General features: G+C 51.8%; 2 protein-coding genes across 15 annotated transcripts; one reads left to right on the forward strand and one right to left on the reverse strand.

Moving 5' to 3' along the window:
• Positions 1-200: 200 nt before the first annotated feature.
• PLEKHA4 (pleckstrin homology domain containing A4) lies at positions 201-19,276 on the reverse strand. 13 transcript variants are annotated; one of them, XM_016122508.2, is made up of 20 exons: positions 18,713-19,276; positions 18,174-18,263; positions 16,990-17,097; positions 15,523-15,595; positions 15,316-15,416; positions 15,052-15,161; positions 14,210-14,425; positions 13,590-13,869; positions 12,879-12,953; positions 12,011-12,058; positions 11,792-11,872; positions 11,489-11,638; positions 10,551-10,649; positions 8,524-8,664; positions 7,457-7,556; positions 7,308-7,384; positions 2,014-2,190; positions 1,200-1,258; positions 825-937; positions 201-636 (listed from the first exon to the last, which is right to left on the reverse strand). In XM_016122508.2, the coding sequence occupies exons 2-20, from the start codon at positions 18,255-18,257 to the stop codon at positions 386-388; spliced, it is 2,343 nt and encodes a 780-aa protein (XP_015977994.2). In that variant the 5' UTR covers positions 18,258-18,263; positions 18,713-19,276; the 3' UTR covers positions 201-385. The 13 variants fall into 13 exon arrangements, 11 of the variants coding, with proteins under 11 accessions (XP_015977994.2, XP_015977995.2, XP_015977992.2 ...); XM_016122509.2 differs by having other exon boundaries at positions 2,029-2,190; positions 18,174-18,311; XM_016122506.2 differs by having other exon boundaries at positions 18,174-18,311.
• Positions 19,277-20,531: 1,255 nt separating this feature from the next.
• On the forward strand, positions 20,532-24,380 carry PPP1R15A (protein phosphatase 1 regulatory subunit 15A). Of its 2 annotated transcripts, XM_016122489.2 has the most exons (3): positions 20,532-20,778; positions 21,444-23,390; positions 23,955-24,380. In XM_016122489.2, the coding sequence occupies exons 2-3, from the start codon at positions 21,453-21,455 to the stop codon at positions 24,297-24,299; spliced, it is 2,283 nt and encodes a 760-aa protein (XP_015977975.2). In that variant the 5' UTR covers positions 20,532-20,778; positions 21,444-21,452; the 3' UTR covers positions 24,300-24,380. The 2 variants fall into 2 exon arrangements, with proteins under 2 accessions (XP_015977975.2, XP_015977976.2); XM_016122490.2 differs by having other exon boundaries at positions 20,532-23,390.
• Positions 24,381-24,437: the final 57 nt, after the last annotated feature.

A 24,437-nucleotide genomic window follows, 5' to 3' on the forward strand; every position in this document is an offset into this window, starting at 1 on the left:
CCAGGCCCCCGCGCATTGCCAGGAAACCCAGAGGCCGGAAAGTTGGGCTCCAGACCCCTCGCCCCTCAAACCCAGTAATCTAGACCCCAGGCTCCCTCCTTCTTCAGACCTGCAAGGCCGAGGCCCCTGCCCCTTCCAGACTCCAGCTCTGTCCCTCGGACACCCCAGCGTCACAACCCCAAACAGAAAGACAAAGCTAATTAAATGAAAGTTCAAATTTTTAATCTGGATTTGGACAAGTGCCTGGAAAATCAAACTTTGGCCATAGGAGCCCCTTCCCCTTGCAGGCAGGCGGCCGGATCACGCCCCTAGGTGCCCAGAGCGGCTCAGGATCTTCAGGTGGCAGCTCCGAGCTGTGTCCTCGCGCTCTGATTCCCTGCTGCGCTCAGAAGCTGGACTGCAGCAGGGTGACTCGCAGAGGCCAGGCGCCCTCCTCTGGGGACAGGGCGGTCCCGGAATCCCACGTGGGCTCCCAGGAGGCGGGGCCTGAGCCACGCCCACCGCCTCGGAGGGAGAACCCGGTGCAGCGAGAATTGGCCACAGGGGACTTGGGGGGCGAGGTCACCGGGGGCGTGGGGTCTGACGTAGGAGGTGGCGCAGGGGGCACAGGGTCTCCTCCCGAGTCCACATTTCCACCTGGAGAATGGCGAACTTTGGGAGGCGGGATTCCGGGGCCCCATCCCCTCCGGAGCCCTGCCCAGCACTTTCCTCATCAAGACAAGGGGATTCCCAGCTGTCCCGACATCCCTCCCCGCCAGGACCTATGATTCCAGGCCTCTGGCTCCCTAAAACCGAGGACCCCAAGGTCCCCAGGCCCTCCTCACCTGACATCATCCGGTGCCACTGTGACGCCTCAGTGGCCAGGGCTTGAGAGAGGCTGAGAACTCGCTCGCGGTGACCTTCTGATGTCGGTGAATAAGGGGCGGTGTTCCTCGGGCTAGAAAAAAGATTTGGGGGACACGTACAATGAGCTGAGTTTCACCCGATTTCCCCATGCTCCGGCGGAGTTCGCGATCCACCCAGGTTTGCGGCTTGGGGAACCCGAGGGTCTCACTGGATATCTAGGGCTTTCTGGCGCCCCAGGAGGGTTCTGCAATCTGGGCTCCGGTAGTCGGGAGCCCTTAATAACAAGGATGCTCTCCTCCCCTTTGGCAGATTGATTTCCCAGCTCCTGCCCCCGCCCCCCTCCAGCTCCTCACCTGCTCCAGGACCCAGAGCTTCGGAGCCATTTCTGGGCTCCTGAGTGTCCTAGTACAGGCTGCAAAGGAATCGAGGTATTAATATTCCTCACCCCGAAGCCCCACGTGCTGGGGGTGAAGCGAAGGGGGCTCAAAGGGGGTGAAATTGCCCCCAGAGACCCTGACAATGGCAAAGAACCCCTCTTCTCCGGATGACTTGAGACTGAGGATCCCCCACTTTGTTTTCCTATGACAAGGCCAGAAACAGACCCCCCGAATTCACTCTTTACCTCATAAACGATTAACTGAACTGTCTCCCCAAAAACTAGCGAGACAGAGATAAACATTTGGTGTTCACCTGAGGTGCCCCCCCTTACAAAAATAATCCTAACCCTAAGACGCCCCACCAGTGACTTGTCTAATTCCTTCCCAGAAAAGTCTAAGATGAAACCACTCCATGACACACTCTGATCTCGATGGAGCTCTCGTCCCGTTGCAATAGCGTAAATAAAATCGATTTTCCTAGTTCCTCGATTTTTTTTTTGCCTTTAACAACACACAGTAACTGAAAAAAAAAAAACATGAAAAAACAAAAAACGCTGGGCCTCCAATCCAGACCCATGGTGCCCCTGCCCCACCGCAACCCTGCACTGCTGACGGAACCAGGACGCTGCTGACTTCCGCTCAGGTACGAGTTGGGGTGAGCTCAGAAACCTAGTTCTGGGTGAGGAGGCAGGGACTGTCCTGATGTGTTTCACAGAGAGGAAAGCTAAGGCTCAAACTAGGAGCAGAGGCCCCACTACCATCACCCTCCCCCCTACACACACACACACACCTCTGCTCCCCTCACCCGCGGCTCCGGGTCAGGCTGGCGTCTGGCTGGGGACAGTGTCCTCCCCAGAGTAAGGAGCCGAGGAGAAGCTGACCGAGGGAGAGGCCGTCCACACTCCTGGTTTCTGCGTATTCTTTCCAACTGTTCCTGGGCGCTCATGCGGAGCCGGGCCGGGGGCGCCTAGGGGGGTGAGAAGCCCTCAAGACCCTAACCTTGACCTCCACTCTCTCTCTCCCCTAAACCTCTTAGCCTCCTGTCTCGCCCTTTCCAGTAGGTTCACCACCAGAGCTCAGAGGGCTCATCCCACACCCAGAGCTGCTGCTGTCCCTCCCACAGTCCATTGGGACAAAGGCATTTGGGGCCCCCAGAGGCCTGGTCCTCAACCACCTCTCCAGCCTCCATTCCATCAGCTGCCCTGTATTTGAACCTGAAGCCCCAGCCTGACCAATGCCCATAATTTCCTGCACATATCAAGCTTCTTTGCACTAATAGGTAAGATGCTGGGATGCTTCTGATTAAAAAACAACCACCACCACCTTTAAGTCAGCTTTGAAAAAAACAACAGGAGGAAAGGGATTTATTGATAACTAAATTGTCCAAAAGATAAGCTTGGGTTAGCCTAGAGGGAAGCCAGAGGGAAGATGCTCGCAGGGAGAATGTCATGTGCCAGTTTGGAGTTATGTGCCCACAAGTCAGGAAAGCGCTGGAAGACAGGAGAGAGCCCCAGATTTGACCCGTCTCTGGTGACTTTGGAGGGAGTGCGGCCTGTTGACACCGTGACTGTGGACTAAAGTCTTAAGAACTTAAACTGCAAGAGGTCAGAGTTAAAGTGAAGAAAAACGAAAAGAAACCTGAGCTTGAAGATCTGGAAAATTCTCAGCCTACCCATACTGTGACAAATGAGAAAGCGTGTTCTGCAGAGAACGCCTCGGGTGTGGCTGGACAACCCGTTTGCCATGGGATGGGTCATGTGACACGTGGATCCAGCAAACCATCTCAGCAGAAATACCACCAGCTTGAACGAAAGGGGGACAGAGACGGGACTAAATGAAGACAGGCCTTCAGGTGTCCGGGATGGTGAGGGCAGGAAATGGGCCGACACACCTGCACGGACATGCACATGGGGAGGACTCCACGCGACAAGTGGACGTAGGCTGCCGCGAGCTGAGGGACAAAACTTGGCACAGGATCGTCCCTAACGAGAACACCCTGAGGACACCTTGATTTCAGACTTCTAGCCTACAGAATTATGACAATAAATGTGTTGTTTAAGCAAAAAAAAAAATTTTTTTTAATTTAAAAAAGGAAGAGAACGCTTCAGTGCAGTCTCCAAATAGAAAATTCTAGAGAGACAGCTTGGATCCACTGCAGTTCACTGTTTTGCTCTGACCCCGAGTCGCACGTCCCCCTGCTCCAGGCACGGTGGATGCCATTCATTGGCCCTTTGTCATTTCTTTCCTCACAGTGGGCCAAACCACTAGCCTGAAATCCTGCCAGGGCCAAGTTCAAACTTCTATACATCCGCTTGTTTCAAATATAGTTCAAATAGGTGGATATTTTTAGCCATGTAGAGCCTGCCTGCTTTGAATGTTCCACTATGCTGTACCCTAAATCTGCTAGCCATGAGTCAGGATCCATCTGTCAGCTATGAAGGACCCCGAGCAGCTGCTGTCCTCAGCTCTGCAACTCAGAGACCTCCCACTGTGGTGCTAAGTGACATCACCTTGACCTTTAAGCCCCTTCTCCTATCTTCCTTCTCTCCCTCTCCCCACCACCTCTGGGCAGTGGCCCCTACGCAGTAACCTCTGAAGGGTCTCACTAAGGCTAGCCGGGCAACGTTCTGTGTGAGGACCAAACACACAGCCCGTGTGTACAACTGCCACCTCGTGGCCATGCCTGGGACTCGTACCGCCCCTGAGCTCAGGCCCTTGGCAGCCCAGTAACTAACCATTGGGGTGAGGGTGGAGCAATTCTCGAGCAGCCCCAACAATTCACAGACACATACCACAGAGAATGCAGAAGGCCGCGCCTTCCTCAGAAAGGACTGATTAGTGTTCGTATCCACAGTAATGAGTACGACCCATGAGGTACCCCCGTATGGGACATGAGATGAACAGAAAGATGTCGTGCAAGTTTTCCAGGGATGCTGATAACCAGGAACTGATGACAAGCGCAGAAATACTGCATAGGGCCAAACACGAAGACCTGGACCACGACAAGAATGTGACTAGATGCCCCCAACTGGCTTTGTTTTGGTCACGAAACAAGCTAGAACATTCCACAGAGACCTGAACATTGATTGTGATCATTGGCTGGCAACACGGAAAAGGCACATGATATAAAATATCTGATGATCTGCAGTGGCCAGAGCATCTGCAAATCAGAAATTACACTGATGAGTCTGCAAAGATAATACTTGATGAAAACTGAGTTCTAAAACAAAAATCTATACTACGGATAAACCAGTTCCACAGTGATGCTCCTATAAAAACATCGACAGCAATGACAAGTGACAATGACAGCCTCGAAGGATCCTAGGTTCAGGTGGTCTGTCCGTGGACATGCTAGCGCCACAGGCACGCACAAGACACAGTGTGGAACAGGTTGCGACTTTCCATAACTTGGCCATTATTATGCAAACAAGAAATCGAATCATGTTACCCCAATGATTTTAATTAGAAAAAAGACAAAAAAAAAATTATGGGACCCAGGAAAATCTTTTTGGACAAGTTCAGATTTGTGATCAGTGGCATGAGATCGTTGCAGACAATGTAGACGAGAAGAACTGTCGCGTTTGGGGTCCTGAATACACTCTCTGGAAACCTTCCTGTCTCGTGAAGGGTGACATTGTGGGGGCATTTGGTTCCTGTCGAGTGTGTCATCTCCACACACAGCTTCTAACCACAGAAGCAGAAACTCCGTGAACAACAAAGATCACCACCACCCCCTCTTTTTTTCTTTTAACTGTTTGCTGGCTGCAGGAAACCCAGGACCCAAGACCTCTTAATGATGCCAATGTGCAGCCATCAGTGCCTGGAAGAAGGCTGGCAAACGGGCAGAAGCTAACGCCACCCCAGGCCAGCCTCTGACCCTGCAGACGAAAACTGAAGGACCTGTTTTCCCGAATGTCCTTGAGAAACCAGATTTGGCGTTGCTGATAAGAAGAGGAAGCTGAGTTTTCTTATTTGTGCCCAAGGTGACCGGGTCCAAGGAGATGCTCTTATTAGACACCTGCAATAACCTGTCTATTGGGTATCTATTGGCAGAGAGAGAAACCGCTGAGATGGTGTAAGATCAGAAATTCGAGAGCACTAAAGTGATCATGTTGCTAATATCGGGGACACAGAGGGAAAACTCCTCACAGATGAAATGCTGAAACAGGTGATCAGTTCACTGCTGACAGTGTGTATTTCTCACTGACCAAGAGTGTGTACTTGCTTGATGAAAGGGACACTGCCCACATGAGACCCTTTGTGAAGGAGCAGATAACACAGCATGAAACTACGAAGGCTTCGTGCCTCATCCCCAGGGAACCCCAGTCCTGGCCCCGCCTCCGATGTCCAATTTCGATTCTACTACAATGCCAATCGCTGACCCATAACCTCTGTCTTCACAGTCCTCAAGCCGCTGGAAGTCATGAGCATTTACTGCAGGTGTACAATTTTGGTATTTGGCTTCATTCGTGCTGGATTGTGTGACACGTCTGGCTAAACCTCTAATCTATTCGTATTCCACTCTGACTCGCTCATTTAGAAGTTCATGACTATTAGGAAAAAAAAAAACCTTGACATTTAAATCGAGATGTATTTTATAGCCTCTATCCCATTTAGTACGAATATCCACACATTTTATTGCAGAGGCTCTAATGTGTTTGATTCAGGGTGCGGTGCCAGACGCTGCTAGAGGTTTTACTTAATATGTGGTACATGCACCATGTTATTGGTCTAGAATCTGCATAATTTTGCGTTTTAAATTATATCTGGTGCCAAGCGTTTGGGATAAAGTTTGAAGACTTAAAGACCTAGACTCCGACTCCTTCTCAACGTCTGCACTCCTTCTGACCGAGTGGAAACCGCTCCCCCCCACCCCGCCCCGTCCCCCCAATCCCCCCAACTCCCTGCCCTCCTCCCACCCGCCCTGTCCCCTGGCTCCTTGCCTCAGCCCTGGGCCCCGCAGGCTATTCCCCATATGATCACCAGACGGCGCCCGTTCCCACTTGGGGTTTCTCTGCTCGGAACTCTCCTGGCTCCCGGCTCCATTACAGCCAGAACAAAGTCCTCCCCACGGACCACAAGGCCCAGTATCATCTGTCCCCATTATCCATCTGTTCTCTCATTATCCATCAGCCACCTCTCTCTCCATCGCTCGCTGACTCACACGGGCTTTCTAGCTGCCCTGCCAACATGCCAGGCCCACTCCTGCCTCAGAGGCTGCTCCCTTCGCCTGTAATGCTCTTCCACCAGATGTCCCCCTCTATCCAGATGTCCCCAAGGCTCGCTCCCCATGAGGCCTCCCCAGACCAGCTATTTACAACTGCGCTCCTTCCCCAGGGTCCCCCTCCTCCTGTTTTTATTTAGCATTTGTAATGTATAAAACAACATAAAGTGATTGCTCATTATCTGCCCCTGACAGCCACCAGAATGCCACATTCATGAGGGCAGCATTTTTTTTTTCTCATCTTGTTCACATTTGTGACCTCAGCGTCTACATAGCTCTGTGCCTTAGAACTTCCTATGATGATGGAAATGTTCTATGTAGATACAGCCCAACAGGGTGGCCGTGTGATGTGGCTCCCGAGCACTTGAAATGTAGGGAGTAAGTGAATTTTTTTATTTTATGCCATTTTAAGTCACTTAAATTTAAATAGCTGTGTGTGGCTACTGGCTACCTTCTTGGACAGTAAAGAGGATATTTAATCACTATTTGTTGAATGAATGAATTGCTGAATGAATAAATGAATGAATGCAGTACTTACTCTATCCAGACACTACTTCCAACCTAATTTGAATCTTCACGTCAGTTCTAGGTGGTAGACACTGCTATTAGCTCTGTTTTGCAGATGAAAAAATGGAGGCACAGAGAGCTTTAGTCACTGGCCCAAAGTCACACAGCCTAGAAGTGGCAGAGACAAAACTTGATCCCGATGCTCTTCACAAACCACATTCTCTCTGATCTGGGGTGCAGCCTTACAACTCCCCTCTCCCAGCTGTTCCCTCATGAGGACTGGTGGGGGTGGGTAGAGGTAGTCAGATCAAAGGGTTATAAGATGGAATGGAAGGGGTGACAGACTGCCTTACCTTGGTTCCTGGCTGTGGGGACCTGGGGAGGCGACCCTCAGGGCTAGAGGCCCGGGAGACCCTTGGAGATCCAAGACCTGGAAGGACAGAATGGGACCTGGTGAGGACCTGAAATGCCAAGCGAACCCTGACCCGCCCGAGAGGCTCACCTGAGCGAGGGCTGGGGAGGTCTCTGCCGCCCCCGGGGGGCCACCCCCAGTCAGCCTCGGGGCACCGGGCTGAGCTCAGTTCCAAGGATTCAGGCAGGCTCTGGAGGGGTTGGAGAAGGGGACTCATGACAATCATTGTCATTGTCATTGTCATTACCACTTTCAAGTGCTTAGAAGCTGAGACACAACATACCTAGGATTAAGATTGAAAACCAGGAGTCGGAGGACCTGGTTTCCAATCTTGGCCCTGCTGCTTCTCAGCTGTGTGACCTTGGGCAAGACACTTTACCTCTCTGGGCCATATCTGAACTTCCAATATGAGGATTGACTCCATACATGTAAGGCCCTTAGAACAGCGCCTGGCACTTGGAAAGGCATTATAAATGTGAGATTTTTGTAGTGACTATGGATTTGGCACAGTGCTAAATACTTTTCCTGCATTTTCTCATTAAATTTCCCAAAAATCTACAAGACACCTATTATTATCGCTGTTTTACACATGGTAAAACTGAGGCTCAGAGAATGAGGTCAACAACTGATGTCATAAAAAGAGAAGAGCTGGGATCAGAACCCAGGTCTCCTGCATACATGATCTGCAGGTCACAGCAAGCAGTGGCTCTGACCCAGATATCACGATAGTGGCTTATGCTTCTTGAGCACCTGGCACTTCCTAGTCAGTCTTTCTCCTTCTTACAGAGCCCTGCGAGGTGGGAGTTATGACCAGAAGTGTCTGGTAAACGTTGAACCAATACCTCTGGGGGGAAACAGCTCTGGTTTGTAGCATTTGCCAATTACCCTGGTGTAAACACCCCCACTATGGTCAATGTGGAGCTGGGAAGAGACGCAGGAAGCTGGCCCCTGGGAAGTGATGGGAGCTGGCTCCAGCACAGCACTGGATGCTGACCACTTATAACGAACGAGGAAACAAAGGCTTCCGTAGCATAAAAGACTTGCCTGAAGTTGGTTAGCTGGTCATGGGAGAGGGAAAGACGTGAGTGGGTAATGAGTTGAACCAGGGGCAGATGGGACAGGAAACTGGGGGGTGGGGAGAAAGGCGTGTGTCTCACCTCCCTCTCTGAGGACTCCTCTCCTTGGAGCGTGGGGCATGAGGAGTCAGGCTCAGTGTGGGGGGGTGGTTTCTGGGGTGCCCCCAGACCCGCCAGTGTGTCTTCCATCATCCACAGCTGCTGCTGAGCAGATGCTCTGTCCTGGAGAGAGGAAAAAAATTTGTTACTCAAAGTGGGAAAATGCAGGAAGGGTTAAAGTTCATAGGCCACAGACAGGGTCTGAAATCAGCTGGGCTACAATTATGGAGTCACAAATGCACTATTTGTACATATGGAGGCTGTATTTGTGAATATCCATTTCCATCTGGATATCCCATTGACCTATCGCTATTTATCACAAACACCATCTTTCCTGTACTGCTCTGCAATTACTCCTATCATGATAGATGACTATATAACTTTCTGAAAACTCTGTTCTATTTCTTCAGTCCATTTGTCTAAACCTGTGCCAATACTATGCTGTTTTATACACTGTTACTATACAATCAGGCTTGACATCCGGCATTGTTCTTGGAAGATGTCCAGGCTACTCTTGGCCTTTTGCACTTACAGATACCATTGTCAATCTCCACATAAAAACCTTCAGGATATTTACTGGGATTGCAGATCCTTATGAGGGAAATCATCAATTAGGGGGAGACTACATCTTTGTTAGTGTATCTTTCCTATCTATGAACATGGTATATATCCATATCCCCATTTATATGGGTGTTTGCCTTCTCTTAATAATGTTTTGTGGCTTTCAGAGCAGGTGCCTTACATATCTCTCGTGTGAGTTCCTTCTAGACATTTAATTTGCTTGTGCTAATTACAAACACCACTGTTTATAATATTTATTTTCTAATTGCTAGGTACTCGCATATAGGAGGACAACTGATTTTTACGTGTTAACCTTGCATTCAGTGATTTTATTAAATTTGCCTATTCTAATAGTTTATCTGAAGATTATTTTGGATACTTTAAATATCATGTCATCTATAAATGAAAACAGCTTTACTTCTTCCTTTCTGGTCCTTACACCTTTTATTTATTTCTCGGACTTACTTATACTGTCTAGGACCTCTAGTATAATATTGACTTGAACTGGTAATAGCAGACATCCTTGTCTTGTCCCTGATATCAGGGGAAAGTTTTCAATATTTAAATGACCACTACAATGTTTGCTGTAGATTTCTTTTAAATGCATTTTATCAGATTTAAAAGTTCCTTTCTATTCCTACTTCACTGAGAGCATTTATTACAGGTGGATGTTGAATTGTGTCATTTCTCCCCCCCGCATTTATTTAGATGATCATGTGGTTTTTCTCCTTTATTTTGTTAAATGTGGCAAAATACATGGACTGATTCTTCAGGTGTTAAACTAACCTTGAATTCCTATAATAAACCCAATTTGGTTGTGATGTATTATTCTCTTCACATATTGCTAGGGCTGTGATATTTAACACCTGTAGGCGGGCAATTAGAGTTGAGGGGTGGATGTTACAAGGAAGTGTGAGGGTTTAGCACAAAGAAAGCAGGGCTTAAATCCGTGAGTGTACGTTTAATACTAGAAATTGTTTTCAACTAAACGTTGATTTAGAAACTTGATGGCTAGGCTTAGAATGAGGAAGTGGGTCTGAGGCTAAGCAAGGGGGCTCACACTGCAGCAGCGGGGCTTGAACTAAAACACCGGATTTAGAACTAGAAACTCCAGAGGATAAATTTAACAGCAAAAGTCAGAGTGCAGAAGATGAGAGGGAAGCTTCGTGGATGGGGACAGGGCTGAGGAGTGGAGTTCTGACACAGAGAGGAAGGCTTTGAAATAAGAGAGATTTAAAACCAGAGAGGAGAATCTAAAGATAGGTGTTAAAGTGAAAGGCTTGGTGTTAACTACAATAAGAGGTTTAAAATGAAAGAAAAGGATGGGGGAGGAGCTTATGATAAAGTAGGAGGGGTTTGGTTCGGTGGGAGGGGCTTAAATACCAAAAGGGTTTCCGGGTGAACTTGGAGTCGAGGGCGGGGCTTCCGGGTTCGGGGCAAGGAGGTACCTGGGGGGACCCAAGGTGCAGCAGGTACTCAAGGGTCTCTCTCAAGGTGCCCAGCTCCTGCTCCAGGCCGCTGTACGTGCCCCAAACCCGCTCTCGCTCCTCAGGTCCCGGAAAGGGAGACATGGGGTTAGCATGCCCACCCACCAGATCTGTCCCCAGTCCGTCCTCGAACTACAATTCCCACAGGTCTCTTTGCTCCGACTGAGAGGAACCCCAGAGTAGGTATGGAACCTGCCGTTCCAATGAGCTATTGGCGTAGAGAAATAGCTTTCTCTAAAATCTCTGGATTTCCTCTGCACTCCCCAGTGCGCATCAAATGAATTCTTAAGACCACAACCCCCCACTCACCCTGGGCAGCAGGAACCTCCTGGCCGATACCAATAATAACACTCATAGCAAATAACATTACATACTTAACACGTTTTAGGCTCTGTTCTTGGCACTCATTTAATTCTTGGGACTACTAAGGTCTCCATTTCACAGATGATAATAGCTATAGCTAACACTTAAATCTTGCTCAGCATTTCCAGATCCTACACAGTCATTCGTTCATTCTTTCATTGACGTATATCTATGAAATGTTCATGAGGACCCTACGAAGTAAATTGTTTACCATCTCGCGTTGACATAAGGTGCATCTAAGGCCCAGAGGGGTTAAATAATTTTTCTAAGGTCACACAGCTAATATGAGTGGGAGCTGAGACTCGAAACCAGGAATCCTGTATCTAAATCACCCTCTTAAACTACTAAATTAAGTTCTGCCTCTTCTCCGCCGTTTACCCTCTAGGACGGTCAAAACCAATAGTTTAAAATTTGGAGGTGGGGGGCCATTCTTAAGAACTGCCTTCCCATGAACTCTGGGGGTCAAGTCCCCTTCACTAACAACCTATAGAGTCCTGGGGCTTCTTGAGAGGGGACGCCCCTTTCCAGACACTTACCTGGGTCAAGTGACAAAGAGTGGCCCTCACACTGACCAGTCGGTCCTGCAGAAGGCGCTGGCGCCCCCAGTTCCTCGGAGGAGCTGCAGCCTCCCTGGTCGCTTGGCCCAACTGCTGCCTGGTCAACTCCAGGGCTGCTTCTAGCTGCTCCTGTGCAGAGCAGAAAAGATTCATCTCCGGAAGCCACGCCCAGCCCCAGAGAGAGAAAAAAGGTGTCCTCCCACATCCAGCGTGCTGAGGATCGGAAGGGCTAACTGCAGACGGAGAGGCAAGGTGTCCCTTTCCGGTCCCAGAGCCCTATACCTTCTCCTCCTGCCTCTGGTCTATCTCCTCCTGCAGCCTCTTCAGGAGCCTGTCCTGCCCGCACAACTTGGTCAACAGAGTCTGGATAAAAGAGAATGGGAGCTATTCGTGGGCCAGATCTGGCTGTTCCCTTACTTTCTATTTCCCCCTCCCCACCATCTAGAATATTCTCTTTCTAACTCTGAGAACTCAGCAGGGGTTGGATCAGGAGTAACTTACATCTGTCTCCAAGCTTTGGTGAAAGGTTGAGTCCAGGGGGGGACCTGGCTGAGGGGAAGGAGAAAAGCCAGGAGTTACATGGACAGGCAGGTTTTTATGTCAGTGCTGAGCCAAGCCCTGTTTCTGCTGACAGACCCATGAGCTTCGCTCCAAGCTTTAGCAAACCTCAGCAGACCAACTGCCTGATTCTTGGCTTTAGGAAGATAAATGGCTTGTGTCACTAAATAACTATAGCATATGTTATAATGGAGAAAGTGTAGACATGTCCTCTATGAGGATAAATGAGTACGTTCACTATTGCTGTTACTCTATAACACAGTATCGGAGATCCTGACCAATGCCATAAGAAAAAGGAAACAAACAAACAAAAAAGGTGTAAAAATAAGAAGGGGAAAATAAAACCATCATATGTATAGATATGTTCCTCTACCTGGAAAAACCAATAGTGCCAAAGAGCAATTAGAACAAATAAGAGAATTCAACAAGGATGCCGAGTACAAGATGAAGCTACAAACGTTCACAGCATATCTCTATGCCATCAATAACTAGAAAACATAATTTTGAAAGAAGACACTATTCAAACGCTATAAAAACTATCAGGAATTGAGGAGTTACCTTAACTAAGAACACACAAGATCTCTATGGAAAAACATTAAAACTCAAAAGATCTAGAAGATTATATGAATGAATGGAAAGATATTCCATATATGTGCTACCTAGTTTGAGGCAGCCCTAGGAAGCTAATAGAAGCACCAACCCAAAGACCTTGAAACATTCAGTGTTCCCTGGTCCAGGAGATGACATTTGCCATAGCAAAGAAAGCAAGGGAGGGGACCTTCGCAGACTGCAGGTACCCCAGGACACTTACCAATAAAACCATGGAAGCCCGGGTCCCAGGAGGTCTTGGGGGGAGCTGGAGATATGTAGAGGAGCCAGAAGGGGCCTGGGAGGAATATTGAAATAGAGATGTTTGGAAAGTGACATGTCTTGCTGACAAATACTAAAGTGCATGTGTCCAGAACTGAAGTGCCCTAAGAGACTCTCTGAAGTTCAGAACTGAGCCCCTGCAACTTCCTCAACTACCTGCTCTGCAGCTGGGTGCCACCATGGGGACACAGAGGATCATAACAAATAGACAAGCCTGGCAAAACAGCCCCAGAGGCAGATCAAAGTTTCAATCTGTCCTTACTCTCACACTTGTGGTTAGCTGTGGATATTCTGGGCTACAATTCCATGATGCTCAGAGAAAATAGCAGGTTACCAACTTGAAAGGATAAACAGGAGACACAAGACAAATGCAACCCACACTATCTTTCCCAACATTGTGTTGGAGAGTATTCTGGACTACAAGCCCCATAATGCTTAAAGAGTAATGCCCTAAGACCAGCCTGAAAAGACAGCCCTGTGGATTGATGGGAGATAAAGTCTATTCTCCTTTTTTACATCTGAACCCAGCTATGATTATGCCGAACTACAATCCCCATGATGCTCAGGGAGCAATGACCTAGAGACCAGCCTGAAAGGTAGCCCCATGGCCATAGGGAGATGTAGTCCCACTCCCCATCACCTCTCTCCTCACCTGTGTTCTGGCCTCCTGATTCCAGTTCTGGGGACTTCTGGGGGGCCTTCCTGTCCCAGCCTCAGAAGAAGGTCCTCGGCGGGGAGTGGGGGGCCGAGAGAGGGCCTGGCGCTGGGGACCACAATCCAGGGGAGGCCGCACATCGATGCGACTCAAGGGAGTATGAGGTCTGGCAGGGAACGCTGTGTCACCTGAGGAGGGAGGGGGTCTGCGTGCAGGAGCAGAACGAGGCCGGGGGAGGCTCAGAGGGGAGGGAGGGTGAGAGAGGGGTATGAACAGGCTGTGGTGGGGGAGAAAGAATTAGGGAACTTGGTCAACTAGAGCCGCCTCACCCCACTACCCACCAAGTCAGCCTCAAGGACGGGTCTCCCAGTGTGTTTCACTGTCTCTCTAAGAGCAGAGCCCTCCTCTTGGGCAGACCCTGAATAACCTCTCACTGGCATCTCCTGACAGGCTCTGACCCTACAAGAAACCCAGCAAATCACTCTAGCAAGAAAACACTAAACCACACCCCTAATCAGTCCCAGCCCTAGTCCTTCTCTTGGGCCTCATCCCCAACACTGCCTTTCCCCTAAAGCTCAAGAGAACTTTCTCATCCTAGATTCCCTGGTTCAACTCACTCCGGGCTCCTGGTCCTCTGAATCCGGGGTCCAGACTGGAGGTCAGCCTTGGGGCTGGGAGGGAGCTGCCCAGGTCGTCCATGACCTCTGGAAAGGCGAGCCCCTTCTGGTGATTCTAAGGTGCACCCCTCTTCCCTTTTGCTCACCTCCAGAGGACCACCGAGGCCGCCAGGACCCTCCCCGGGCTGGGGACGTGTAGGTGACCTGGGACTCCCGCTTTCGAGCGGGCATAGAAAAAAAATAAAAACATCACTTTTTTGAACCTCCTAACAACCCTTATTCTGATTTCACAGATCAGGACACAGGGACCTATACAGAACAAAAGGAGAGGTGGTGCCTTATAAATCACTGTCCCCATTTTGCAAGTGGGGAAACTAAGGCTAAAGTGTGGAAGTGACTTGTGTCGGGCCACAAGGTCCGTCCAGGTTACTGAACCCAAAGCCCCAGACTATGAATCTCCAGCCTGAAAACTGGAGCAAACAGAGATAGAAACAAACTGAAGCTTTTTTTTCCTTCTTCTTCTTTTTTTTTTTTTTTTAAATTTACCCAACATCGTTTAGGTGGCAACCTGGAAGGGAGGGTGTAGAAGCCAGAGGGAGCCAGAGAGTGTGGACTATTGCTGAGGGGGCGGGATAAAGTGATGGGCGGAGCTTAGAGGGAAAGACTTTTTGCTGATTGGAAGAGCTTAAGTTCTTCCAATGGTGGCCTAGGGGGGCGGAGTCTCCTTAGTTAGAAGACTAGTGATTGGACGTTGAGGGGCGGGCCTCAAGGAGAGGTACTTGCGGTAGAGGAGACTGACCAAGGTTGGAAGTACAGGGTCAAGGGCATAAACTGTAACTCACCAGTCATCCCCCTCTGCACGGGAGGCCTGGCCCAACGCACGTAGCCAGCCCCGCAGGTCCTCTAGCGTGTCGGCAGCCAGAACATAGGTCCTCATGCCCGGGTGCTCCGCCTACGGGGAGACAGAGCTGGGGACCCACCCGAACGGCCCTGCCCTCCGAAAAGGAGGACACTATCGAACCTGGCCAATATATTTTATCTCCAATAACGGATGCTCCAATGCCTGTCTCCATCTCCCGGTGCCCACAGGGGATGGATGGACTCACGGTGAAGGTGAAGCGCCGTCCTCGGGGGACCCCTGGCCCATCTGGCCTGACACTATAGCTGGGGAGCAGAACGCTACCCAGGACGCTCTCCTCGCGGCTGTCTGCAAAAGAGGGGCTGGGGTCAGGGATCACACGGGGATCTGAAGGCCGAGAGGCTAGAAGAAAAGGGTGGGGGGCCGCCCGCCCCACGCCAGCTGGGGCACTGACCCTTGTAATAGAAGAGGCAATGGCCGGAGAGGACGAACCAGCGGCGTTTCCAGAGCCGGAGCCCCGCACTGTCCTGGAGAGCGAGAGTGGGAGGAGAGGCCTGAGTCGAGGAGAAGGAGGAAAGGAGATAGAAAAAGTGATGCTCAGGAGCTTGGGGACAGAGACCCAGGGAGAGGAGAGGAACAGAGACACATCTGATGCAACGGATTCAGATGGAGAATTGGAAGCCAGTGTGTTGTGCTTGAGAGGACACAGTGCTCCACCACTTTCAAACTGCCCCTAAACAATTCATTTCTCCACTAGGCCCCTCACGTTTTCTCATCTGTCCACTGCGGATTGAGAAGGTACAGGAAGGTGTGAACAAGAAACTAGGCACAGGCTATATGCACGATGACTTGGTCCAATAGTTCTGGAGCCTGAGACACAGAGAGGCCAGGACCGTGGCACTAAGCCATAATCCGAATCCTGCCTCTCCCCCATCGCCTCTTCCAGAACCACTCCATCCCGACCTTGTGCCCCTCCTCTCTTCAGTCTGTTCCCACAGAAGCAGCAGGATCTTTTCAAATGATAAATCATGTGAGTCCGCTGCTCAAAGCAGAGCTTACCTTCACACTTTGAATAAACTGCACATTGCTTATCCCAGGGCACCAGGCTTGCATAAGACTCGCCAGGAGGGCTTGTTAGAACCAGGTTCCTGGGTCCCCTCCCCAGAGTTCGGAAGTCAGTAGGTCTGGGGTGGGGCCCGACGGTTTACCTGTCTAGCAAGTTCCCAGGGGATGCTGGTGCTGCTCGTCTGGGACCACACTTTCTTTGAGAATCGCTGCCCAGCGCCCCTCCCATCTCTCCCCTTGTTTGCTCCAAACACCAAGCTATGGCCTGCTGCAGAGCCTTTTGCTTTTTGCTTTAGGAGGGCCGCTACCCCTAGATCTCAGCATGATGGGCTCCTTCTTGTCATTTAGTTCTCAGCTCAGATGTTATCTGCTTTCCTGACCACAGGTCAAGGTCAGCTCTCAAGGGCAGCTTTTGCCCCTCGGCCACTTTCGAGCGCCCCCTTCCCCGTGTTATTTCTTCACAGCCTTTCATTTCACACTTCCTACAATCCGAAATCTTTTATTTCATGTATTTTGTTTTATACTACATATTATATATTATTTCATTTATTCCATTTATTTATCTATGAGTCTGTCATTCACCCCCACTCCACCCTCATCTCGAATGTACTACCGATGCATAGCTGCTATGATTATTATTAATAGTATTGGCATGTGTTCCAGGGCGTGGCGCATTGTAAGTACATGTTCAAGAAGGGGAATGAGTAATGAGTACGTGAAACAATGACGCAATAAGGAGAGAAGCAGTGATGGCAAAAAAGGCAATTTTGGAGACCAGGAAGGAGAGAAACCGCAGACAGCCAGGGACAAGCCTCCAGCGTCACTCAGTGTCCTTCCCCTTCTCCCGTCAGCCCACCTGCTTATACAGCCAGCCTCGGATGTGCACGGGGAGGTTGGGATCCCTTCTGAGCGCATTGCCCCTCTTCCCAAAGGTGTGCACCTTGCTTACTGCCCGGGTGGGCTTCTGAGGAGGTAAAGACAGAAGTGAACAGGACCTCCGGATGGCTCGGGCAGGGCAGTGGGATGCAGGAGACCCCCTCACTGGACTGCCTATAGAAACCAGGGCAAGGAAGGAGCTAAGCTTTGAGATCAGAATTGGGTGTGCATATTCAGAACTGAGGGACACTTTTTATGCGTGGAGGGAGTGTTTGGAGGCAAGGAAGAGGATCCTGGCCAATAGGGGAGGAATTTGGGAATCAAGGGTCCACTGACAAGGAGAGGATGCCCTTGGCCACCAGAGCCAGGAATGTTATGCGACCTTTGGGATCTGAAGTGGAAATAATTAGGAGAGACCTCCATGCAGAGTCTCTGGTGATGGGTCAGCCAGAATCAAAGGATGCTTTGGTGCCAGAAAGAGACATCCTTCCACAACCATGTCTTGAGTAGAAGGGGGCGCCAAATCCCTTCATCCCAAGAGATGGAGTCCCCTCTCCTGTGTACACAGGCATCCGCAGGCATCCATAGCCACATTCCCACAGGATGCCCTTGGGGATGGTGTGACCAAGGTCAGGTTGGAATCTATGGATTCCGACTGAACTTGGAAAACTGGAAATGACTGAGGGGAATGGCATGGGGACAAGGAAATGAGTGTCGTTGCTGAACTCAGGGCCGGGGTGACGATCTGGAATGCAAGTATCTCAGGCCTCGAGGGCCTTATTGTCAGAGAAAGGTCTTTCTTTGCAGAATTTCAGAACCGGGTAGATTGGATGGCTAGAGACCGGACGGGGAGATCTCCATCCTAATCAAGAGCAGCCACTACTTCTGAGTTCCTGGGGGGAGTGGCCTTAGCAACCAGAGTCAAGCGGGGTTGTTACTCTGGCTGGGAATCAGGAAAATACAAGGGGTGGGGACAGCTGGAAGTGCCTCGGAATTCCTAACTGCAGCTAGTGGGCAACTTGGGAACTAACTAGGTCTGGCAGACCCCGTTGTTCTTAACAAACCAGAGTCCCTGGGGTGGGGCGAACCCAAAGCTGGGAAACGGGAGGATGGGGCTGCCCACGAGCCCTGCCCTTCTCCCCAGCCCCACCGAGAAGCTCCGACCTTGGTGTTCAGGCTGCCGAGAGAGGAGACCGTAGAGGCGCTGCTGGCCAGGCTGAGGCTGCTCCGAGGCCTGCCCTCCTCCATCCAGGGCTCGAGAAAAGAAAGGGGCCGTGTGTGCGTGTCTCTGCAGCTGACCCGCTGGGGACAGAGATGGGGTCAGGGACTCCCAGGTCGGAGGAGGCCGAAGAGAAAGAGCCTGTTGTTTGGGGCCTGGGGGGCTGGGGAGGCCCTGGCCTGGGACAGCATACCAACAACCATGCCAAGAGAGGTGGGCGGCCCTGGCAGCTGCGGGGGGGGGGGGGCAGCTGTCTACAGCCCAAGACAGAGAATAGGGGCTCTTTTATTCTTGCCCTCTGTGCTCCGACCAGGAATTTGCCCCTCTCTGTGCTTAGAAAACTCCCATCCTCTGCCTTTTTCCAGCTGCCATCAGCTACCTGTCTCCTGCCCTCCCATACACACCACAAGCCATCCCTGCGAAGCCCTGGAGACACCAGGAATGTACACCAGGCAGCCCCTCCCAGCCCAGCCAGGGAACTTACCAGCTCTGGGGTCCCAAGGACAGGGGAGAAGAGGGTGGTGCTGGGGCTCCCGGCCACAGCCTCCCTCCTCCTCCTCAGGTGCTGCCTCCTTCGGCCTCAGTCCCAATTATCCACTCACTCTTTTTGTCTTAGTCTCTCCTCTTTTGTGGTCTCTCTTCCTCTCACACTCTCCCTTTCTTTTTGACTGTCTGTCACCAGTCTCGCCTTCTGTCTCTCTCTCTAATCTCTGTGTCTTTCAGTCTCTCTCTCTCTCACACACACTTACACACACCCGTATCACTTTCTCGCCCAATCCTTCTGTTTCTGTCCATATCTTTTTCTCTTAGATCCAGCCTCTTCCTTGAGTCTCTATCTCATACTCTCTCAGGCTCCCTCTGTCTGTATCTGTCTCTTTCCCTCACTGTCTCTTGTCTCTTCCTCTTCCCCCTCTTCCCTCTTCCTCTCTCTCTCTCTCTCTCTCTCTCTCTCTCTCTCTCTCTCTCTGTGGCCCTCCACATCTGCTATTTCCTCTTTCCCTAATTCTCTTTACTTTCTATCCTCCTCCCTCTCTCAGTTTCTCTTTCCCTCTGCTGGTCTTTCCTTCCCTCTGCCAGCCGCCCACACCGGCTCCCCTCCCAATCCCGGCTGACCCCGCCCCTCCTGCCCTCCCCACCACAGCCTGACCCTTGGCTCAGCTGCCCCAACAGCCGAGGGGAGGGGCTGCGCCCCCCACCCCACGCCCGGGTCCCTGCCGGGTCCCTAAAGAGCTGATATTCCTAAATGTCTGAACAGTGGGAGCTCGGCCTCCTGTCCGGGTCCAGGGTCCCGGTGGGCTGGTGGGGTCAGCATCCTGGGTCATTGGCGTGCTAAGTGGAAGTAGCTTGGGTCTTGGAAGGGGTGGGGTTTCAGACCCCCGGGTACTTGGGAAAGTGTGAGGGAGGACCCAGGACTCCTGAGTGAATACAGTCAGGGTTCTGGAAGTGCGGCTCTGAGCAGATGGGTCTGGGTCCAAAAGGGAGGAGGGAGTGGCCCTGGAATCCTGGATTCTGGCTAGAGCAGAGTCGAGACTGAGGCCGACGCCCTTAGCAGGGAGACATGGCCCCCAAATATATTTTGAGGAGCAAAATTATAGTCCAGGTAGGGGGATTAGAACTGTGTTCCTGGGTCTGGGACTTGTGGCGGAAAACCCCCACTTTCATGACGTTCAACCGGGGCCACCCAGCCAGAACTTTAGTTTGTGTAAGCAGCGCTTTCAGTTGAGTGTGAAGCGGGTAAAATGCAGGTGTGGACCCCAATGTGTGAAACCCGGAAGGCGTCTGAGCTTTTGGTGTCGCATCTACTCACAACATACTTGTTGAGCACCCACTATGTGGCAGGCACTGAGAAGAAAGCAGTGAGCCAAGCAAAGGGCCTGCCCTCAGGGTGCTTGGGTTCTCATTTGCGGTGAATTTAGACTCTGCCGTGACCATTTCAGGCAGGTGACTTCATTCCCATGAGGCCTCAGTGTCCTCATCTGTGAAAGGAAAACAATATTTCTGTCCCACACTGGGGAGGACGCTGACCGGATGTGGAGGTGGGAGACCCTCGACTTGGGGCGTTTGTCTGTAAGTGGTGGAGAGAGCTCCCTCACTGCTTAATCAACGTTTGATTGACAACCCGCCTGTTGGGGGAGGGGAGCGGGACCATGCTCAAAACGCCGCGGTGACGTCACAAAGCCCAGAATCCCCGCGAGAATTCCAAGCTTATTTTCCCTTCCTGTTTCGCCCAATCGCATTTCGAAACCCAGCCTTTCCTCGTGACGTCAGCACATCCGGCCGCGTCCGGCTATAAAAGCCTCGCGAGCTGCGTCACTGCTCAGCCGATCATTCTCAAGCTCTGTTGTCGATTATATGCGTTACTCTCCACGACCCCGCCGTGCCACTACGTCGCGAGAGTGCTCGCAGCGACCGTCGATACCTTGAGTCCCCGAGCCCGACGCCGGAGGGCGAGATGAAAGCGCCGGCCTCTCGAGCCGTCCCGACCTGCGATCGCCCGTGGCAGCCCGAGCCGGCGCTCTTGCCCCCGGGGTGACACGCAGCCCCCCGCCAGTGAGTGAGGGATCGGAACGCGGGGATTCGCTGGGGTTGGGCGCGGGAGAGCAGTAGCAGTGCCGAGAGGGCTTGGACCTTTGGGTCCTGAGACAGGAGGGGTCAGAGCCGGGACTCCTGTGTCTGGGGAGGGAGGGGTGTTAGGGCGCGGTGACGGACCTCAGGGTTCCGACTTTGGAAGTAGAGGGAGCCTGGAATGCCGTGCCTGACGGGGGAGGGGTCTGGGAGCTAGACTCAGGTTCCCAATGAGGAACCTTCCAGGGGTCGGAATTTTTGTCCCCAAGGAAGGAGGCGGATGGAGCCCTGACTTGTCAGCCCTCAGGAGAATGAGAGACTAGGGACTAGGACTTCGTCCCCAAGGGGAGCGAGTACAGGACTTGTCTTCTCGATTTCTGGGACTGGGACTACTGGGTCTGAGGAAAGAGGGGGTTGGGAGCTTGGACTCTTGGATCTAAGGAAGGAGAAAAAGGGAACCCGGACTTCTGGGTACTGAAAAGGGAGGTAGCAGCCTAGGTACAGAGATGGGAGGGACTAGAATCAGAAAGGAATGTGGGCAGGGACTTTCGTGTTGCTATTTGTGGCAGTATTTCCAGTTGCTGTGACTCAGGGTCATCCCCTGATGCTATTTCCTAAATACATTCCAAACTTTATTCTCTTTTTCCCAGCCCCAACAGATGGCCCCAGGCCAAGTGCCCCATCAGCCCATCCCCTGGAGGGATGCCCACCCCTTCCTCCTCCTGTCCCCACTGGTGGGCCTTCTCAGCCGGGCCTGGAGCCGGTTGAAGGGCCCAGGACCTCCAGAGCCCTGGCTTGTGGAAGGAGAAACAAGCGCAGATCAGGGAGAAGCTGGCCTGGAGCAAGAAACTGAGGCTGCTCTGGCCACCCACTATGCCCCTTGGGGCGAGCACCCTCAGGGGAAGGCTGGAGACAGTGCAGCACGTGAGGAGAATGAAGCATCCTGGGGGCCCTGCCCTGACCCGAAAGTCTACGGTTCTCTTGAAGCCTGGGGACTTTCAGATGATGATGATGATGATGAAGAGTATGGTGGGGAAGAAACAATCGGTGTCCCTAGAGATCAGGGAAATGAATATATGGGTAGCCAGCCTGCTCCCCTGTCCCCCAGCCTTCTGAGAACTCTGAAAGACTCTTCTGGGGAGGAGGAGTCTGAGGAAGGAGTTGTTGCTGAAGATAAAGTGGTCACGTTCTTTTCTTTATCTCCATCACACTGGGAGTGTTGTCCAGGGGTGGTGGAGGAGGAGGATGCAGAAGCTATAAATAAAGAAGCTCTCAGGAAGTCTACTTTCCCCTTATCTCCAGGATCCAAGGCCAGATCTTGTGTATATTGTGCAGGCGAGAAAGAAAGAACGGAGAATAAAGCCAAGAAGACCTTGATTTCCTCTTCATCTGCAGCCTCCCACCCCAGCACCTGGGAGCATTGTTCAGGAGAGGAGGTTCAGGAGGACACAAAGTCTGAGAAAGGAGAAGCAGACCCAGGACCACACCCAGTCCTAGCTCAGAGGCCCCTGCTCAGGGCCTGGGAGCATCAACCCAGTAAGATCACAGAAGATGGAGAGGATGAGGACAGTGTTCCAGGGGAAGCTGAGGGTCCCTCTTCCATCCCCCCTAGAAGCGCCTTCTTCAGGGCCTGGGTATACCGGCCAGGAGAGGACATGGAAGAGGAGGAGGAGGACAGTGATTTGGGAGAAACTGAGGAGGAGGGAGAAGCTGAGGGTCCCTCTTCCATCCAATCTACAAGCGCCTTCTCGAGGACCTGGGTGTACCAGCCAGGAGAGGACACAGAGGAGGAGGAGGACAGTGATTTGGGAGAAACTGAGGAGGAGGGAGAAGCTGAGGGTCCCTCTTCCATCCAATCTACAAGCGCCTTCTCGAGGACCTGGGTGTACCAGCCAGGAGAGGACACAGAGGAGGAGGAGGACAGTGATTTGGGAGAAACTGAAGAGGAGGGAGAAGCTGAGGGTCCCTCTTCCATCCAACCCAAAAGCGCCTTCTTCAGGGCCTGGGTGTACCAGCCAGGAGAGGACACAGAGGAGGAGGAGGACAGTGATTCAGGAGAAGCTGAGGAGGGAGAAGCTGAGGGTCCCTTTTCTATCCAACCCACAAGTACCTTCTTGAGGACCTGGGTGTACCGGCCAGGAGAAGACACAGAAGAGGAGGAGGAGGACAGTGATTCAGGAGAGGCTGAGGAGGTGGGAGAAGCTGAAGGTCTCTCTTCCATCCAACCCACAAGTGCCTTCTTGAGGACCTGGGTGTACCGGCCAGGAGAGGACACGGAAGATGAAGAGGAAGAGAATGAGGAGGAAAAAGATGAATCAGAAGTAACTGACTTAAGGCCAAGTTCTTCCCTTCAGGCCCAGAGTACCCTGCTCGGGGGCTGGTCATTTCCATCTGGAGAAGAGACGGGAGGAAGGGAAGCTGCTGAGGAGTTGGAAGCTGAGCCGCACCGCTTCCGAGTGGCCATCTATTTACCTGGAGAGAAGCCACCAGCTCCCTGGGCTCCTTCTCGGCTGCCCTTCCGACTACAAAAGCGGCTCAAGCCTGCAGAAACCCCCACCCAGCATCTGGACCCTGAGACTCCCCAAGAGGCCAGAAAGGTGGGTATCAAGGGCTCAAATTCTTTTTTTTTTTTTTTTTTTTTTTTTAGGTGAGGCAACCCTTGGTTGACCTCACAAATTGCAAGGACCTTGTCAGCTTACAATCCCTTATTATTTTATTGTTTGTGTCTACAGCACCTGGTCTTCCTAGGTGGTCTCCTACCCTGCTTAGCTCCCCAGATCAGACAGGGCTCAGATTTTTGAGTGTCAGGAATGAGGGGGCTGGGAGCTGGGACTCCTGGGTCCATGTGTTACACGGGGTTGCGTGTGAACTCCCCTGGGAAGGCTGTATTTACCGTAATGCAATCCTTTGCAAGAGGCTGGGCCCCCATGGGAGGAAGCAGCTGTGACTCATGTCAGCCCCAGAAAACCTCTGCCGCCTTCAGTGAGTCAGATGGACACTCCAGTGGCATGTGGTGACTAGTCACATAGCAATCATTTTTGTGTAACTAATTTTTTGTCTGGTTCTTTCTCTCTCTTCCCCCTCCCACCTGTGGCCATGTGTATCTTTTGTCTGTCTCTGTCCCCCACATCTCTGCTGGTCCCTCACTGGTCTGTCTCCAGGTGCGCTTCTCTGAGAAGGTCTCCATCCATTTATTGGCTGTCTGGGCAGGACCAGCCCGGGCTGCCCGCCGGGGCCCCTGGGAGCAGCTCGCCCGGGATCGCAGCCGCTTTGCCCGCCGAATCGCCCAGGCCCAGGAGGAGCTGGGCCCCTGCCTCACCCCAGCAGCCCGGGCCAGGGCCTGGGCACGTCTTGGGAACCCTGCCCCTTCTCTGGCCGCCATACCTGCCCCTGCCCAGACCCTGCCCACATCCTCTGTCCAGGCCACGCCCTTGAGCCATGCTGTGGCCTCTCCCTCCCCTCTCTATGCGTCTCCTTGCCTGGACCTCAGCGGGAGGCGTGGCTAAGACCCTGTGGTTTGTGTGTTAACTTATTTATTTTTTTTTACCAGTTGATTTAAGAAATAAAGCCTTTCAGTTTGTAGTGAGCAATGTCACCGCATGTATCTGAACTAACAGTATCTACTACTCCTGGGTTCTAGAGGT

Source organism: Rousettus aegyptiacus, unplaced genomic scaffold, assembly GCF_014176215.1.
Source record: "Rousettus aegyptiacus isolate mRouAeg1 unplaced genomic scaffold, mRouAeg1.p scaffold_m13_p_14, whole genome shotgun sequence".
Taxonomy (NCBI): domain Eukaryota; kingdom Metazoa; phylum Chordata; class Mammalia; order Chiroptera; family Pteropodidae; genus Rousettus; species Rousettus aegyptiacus.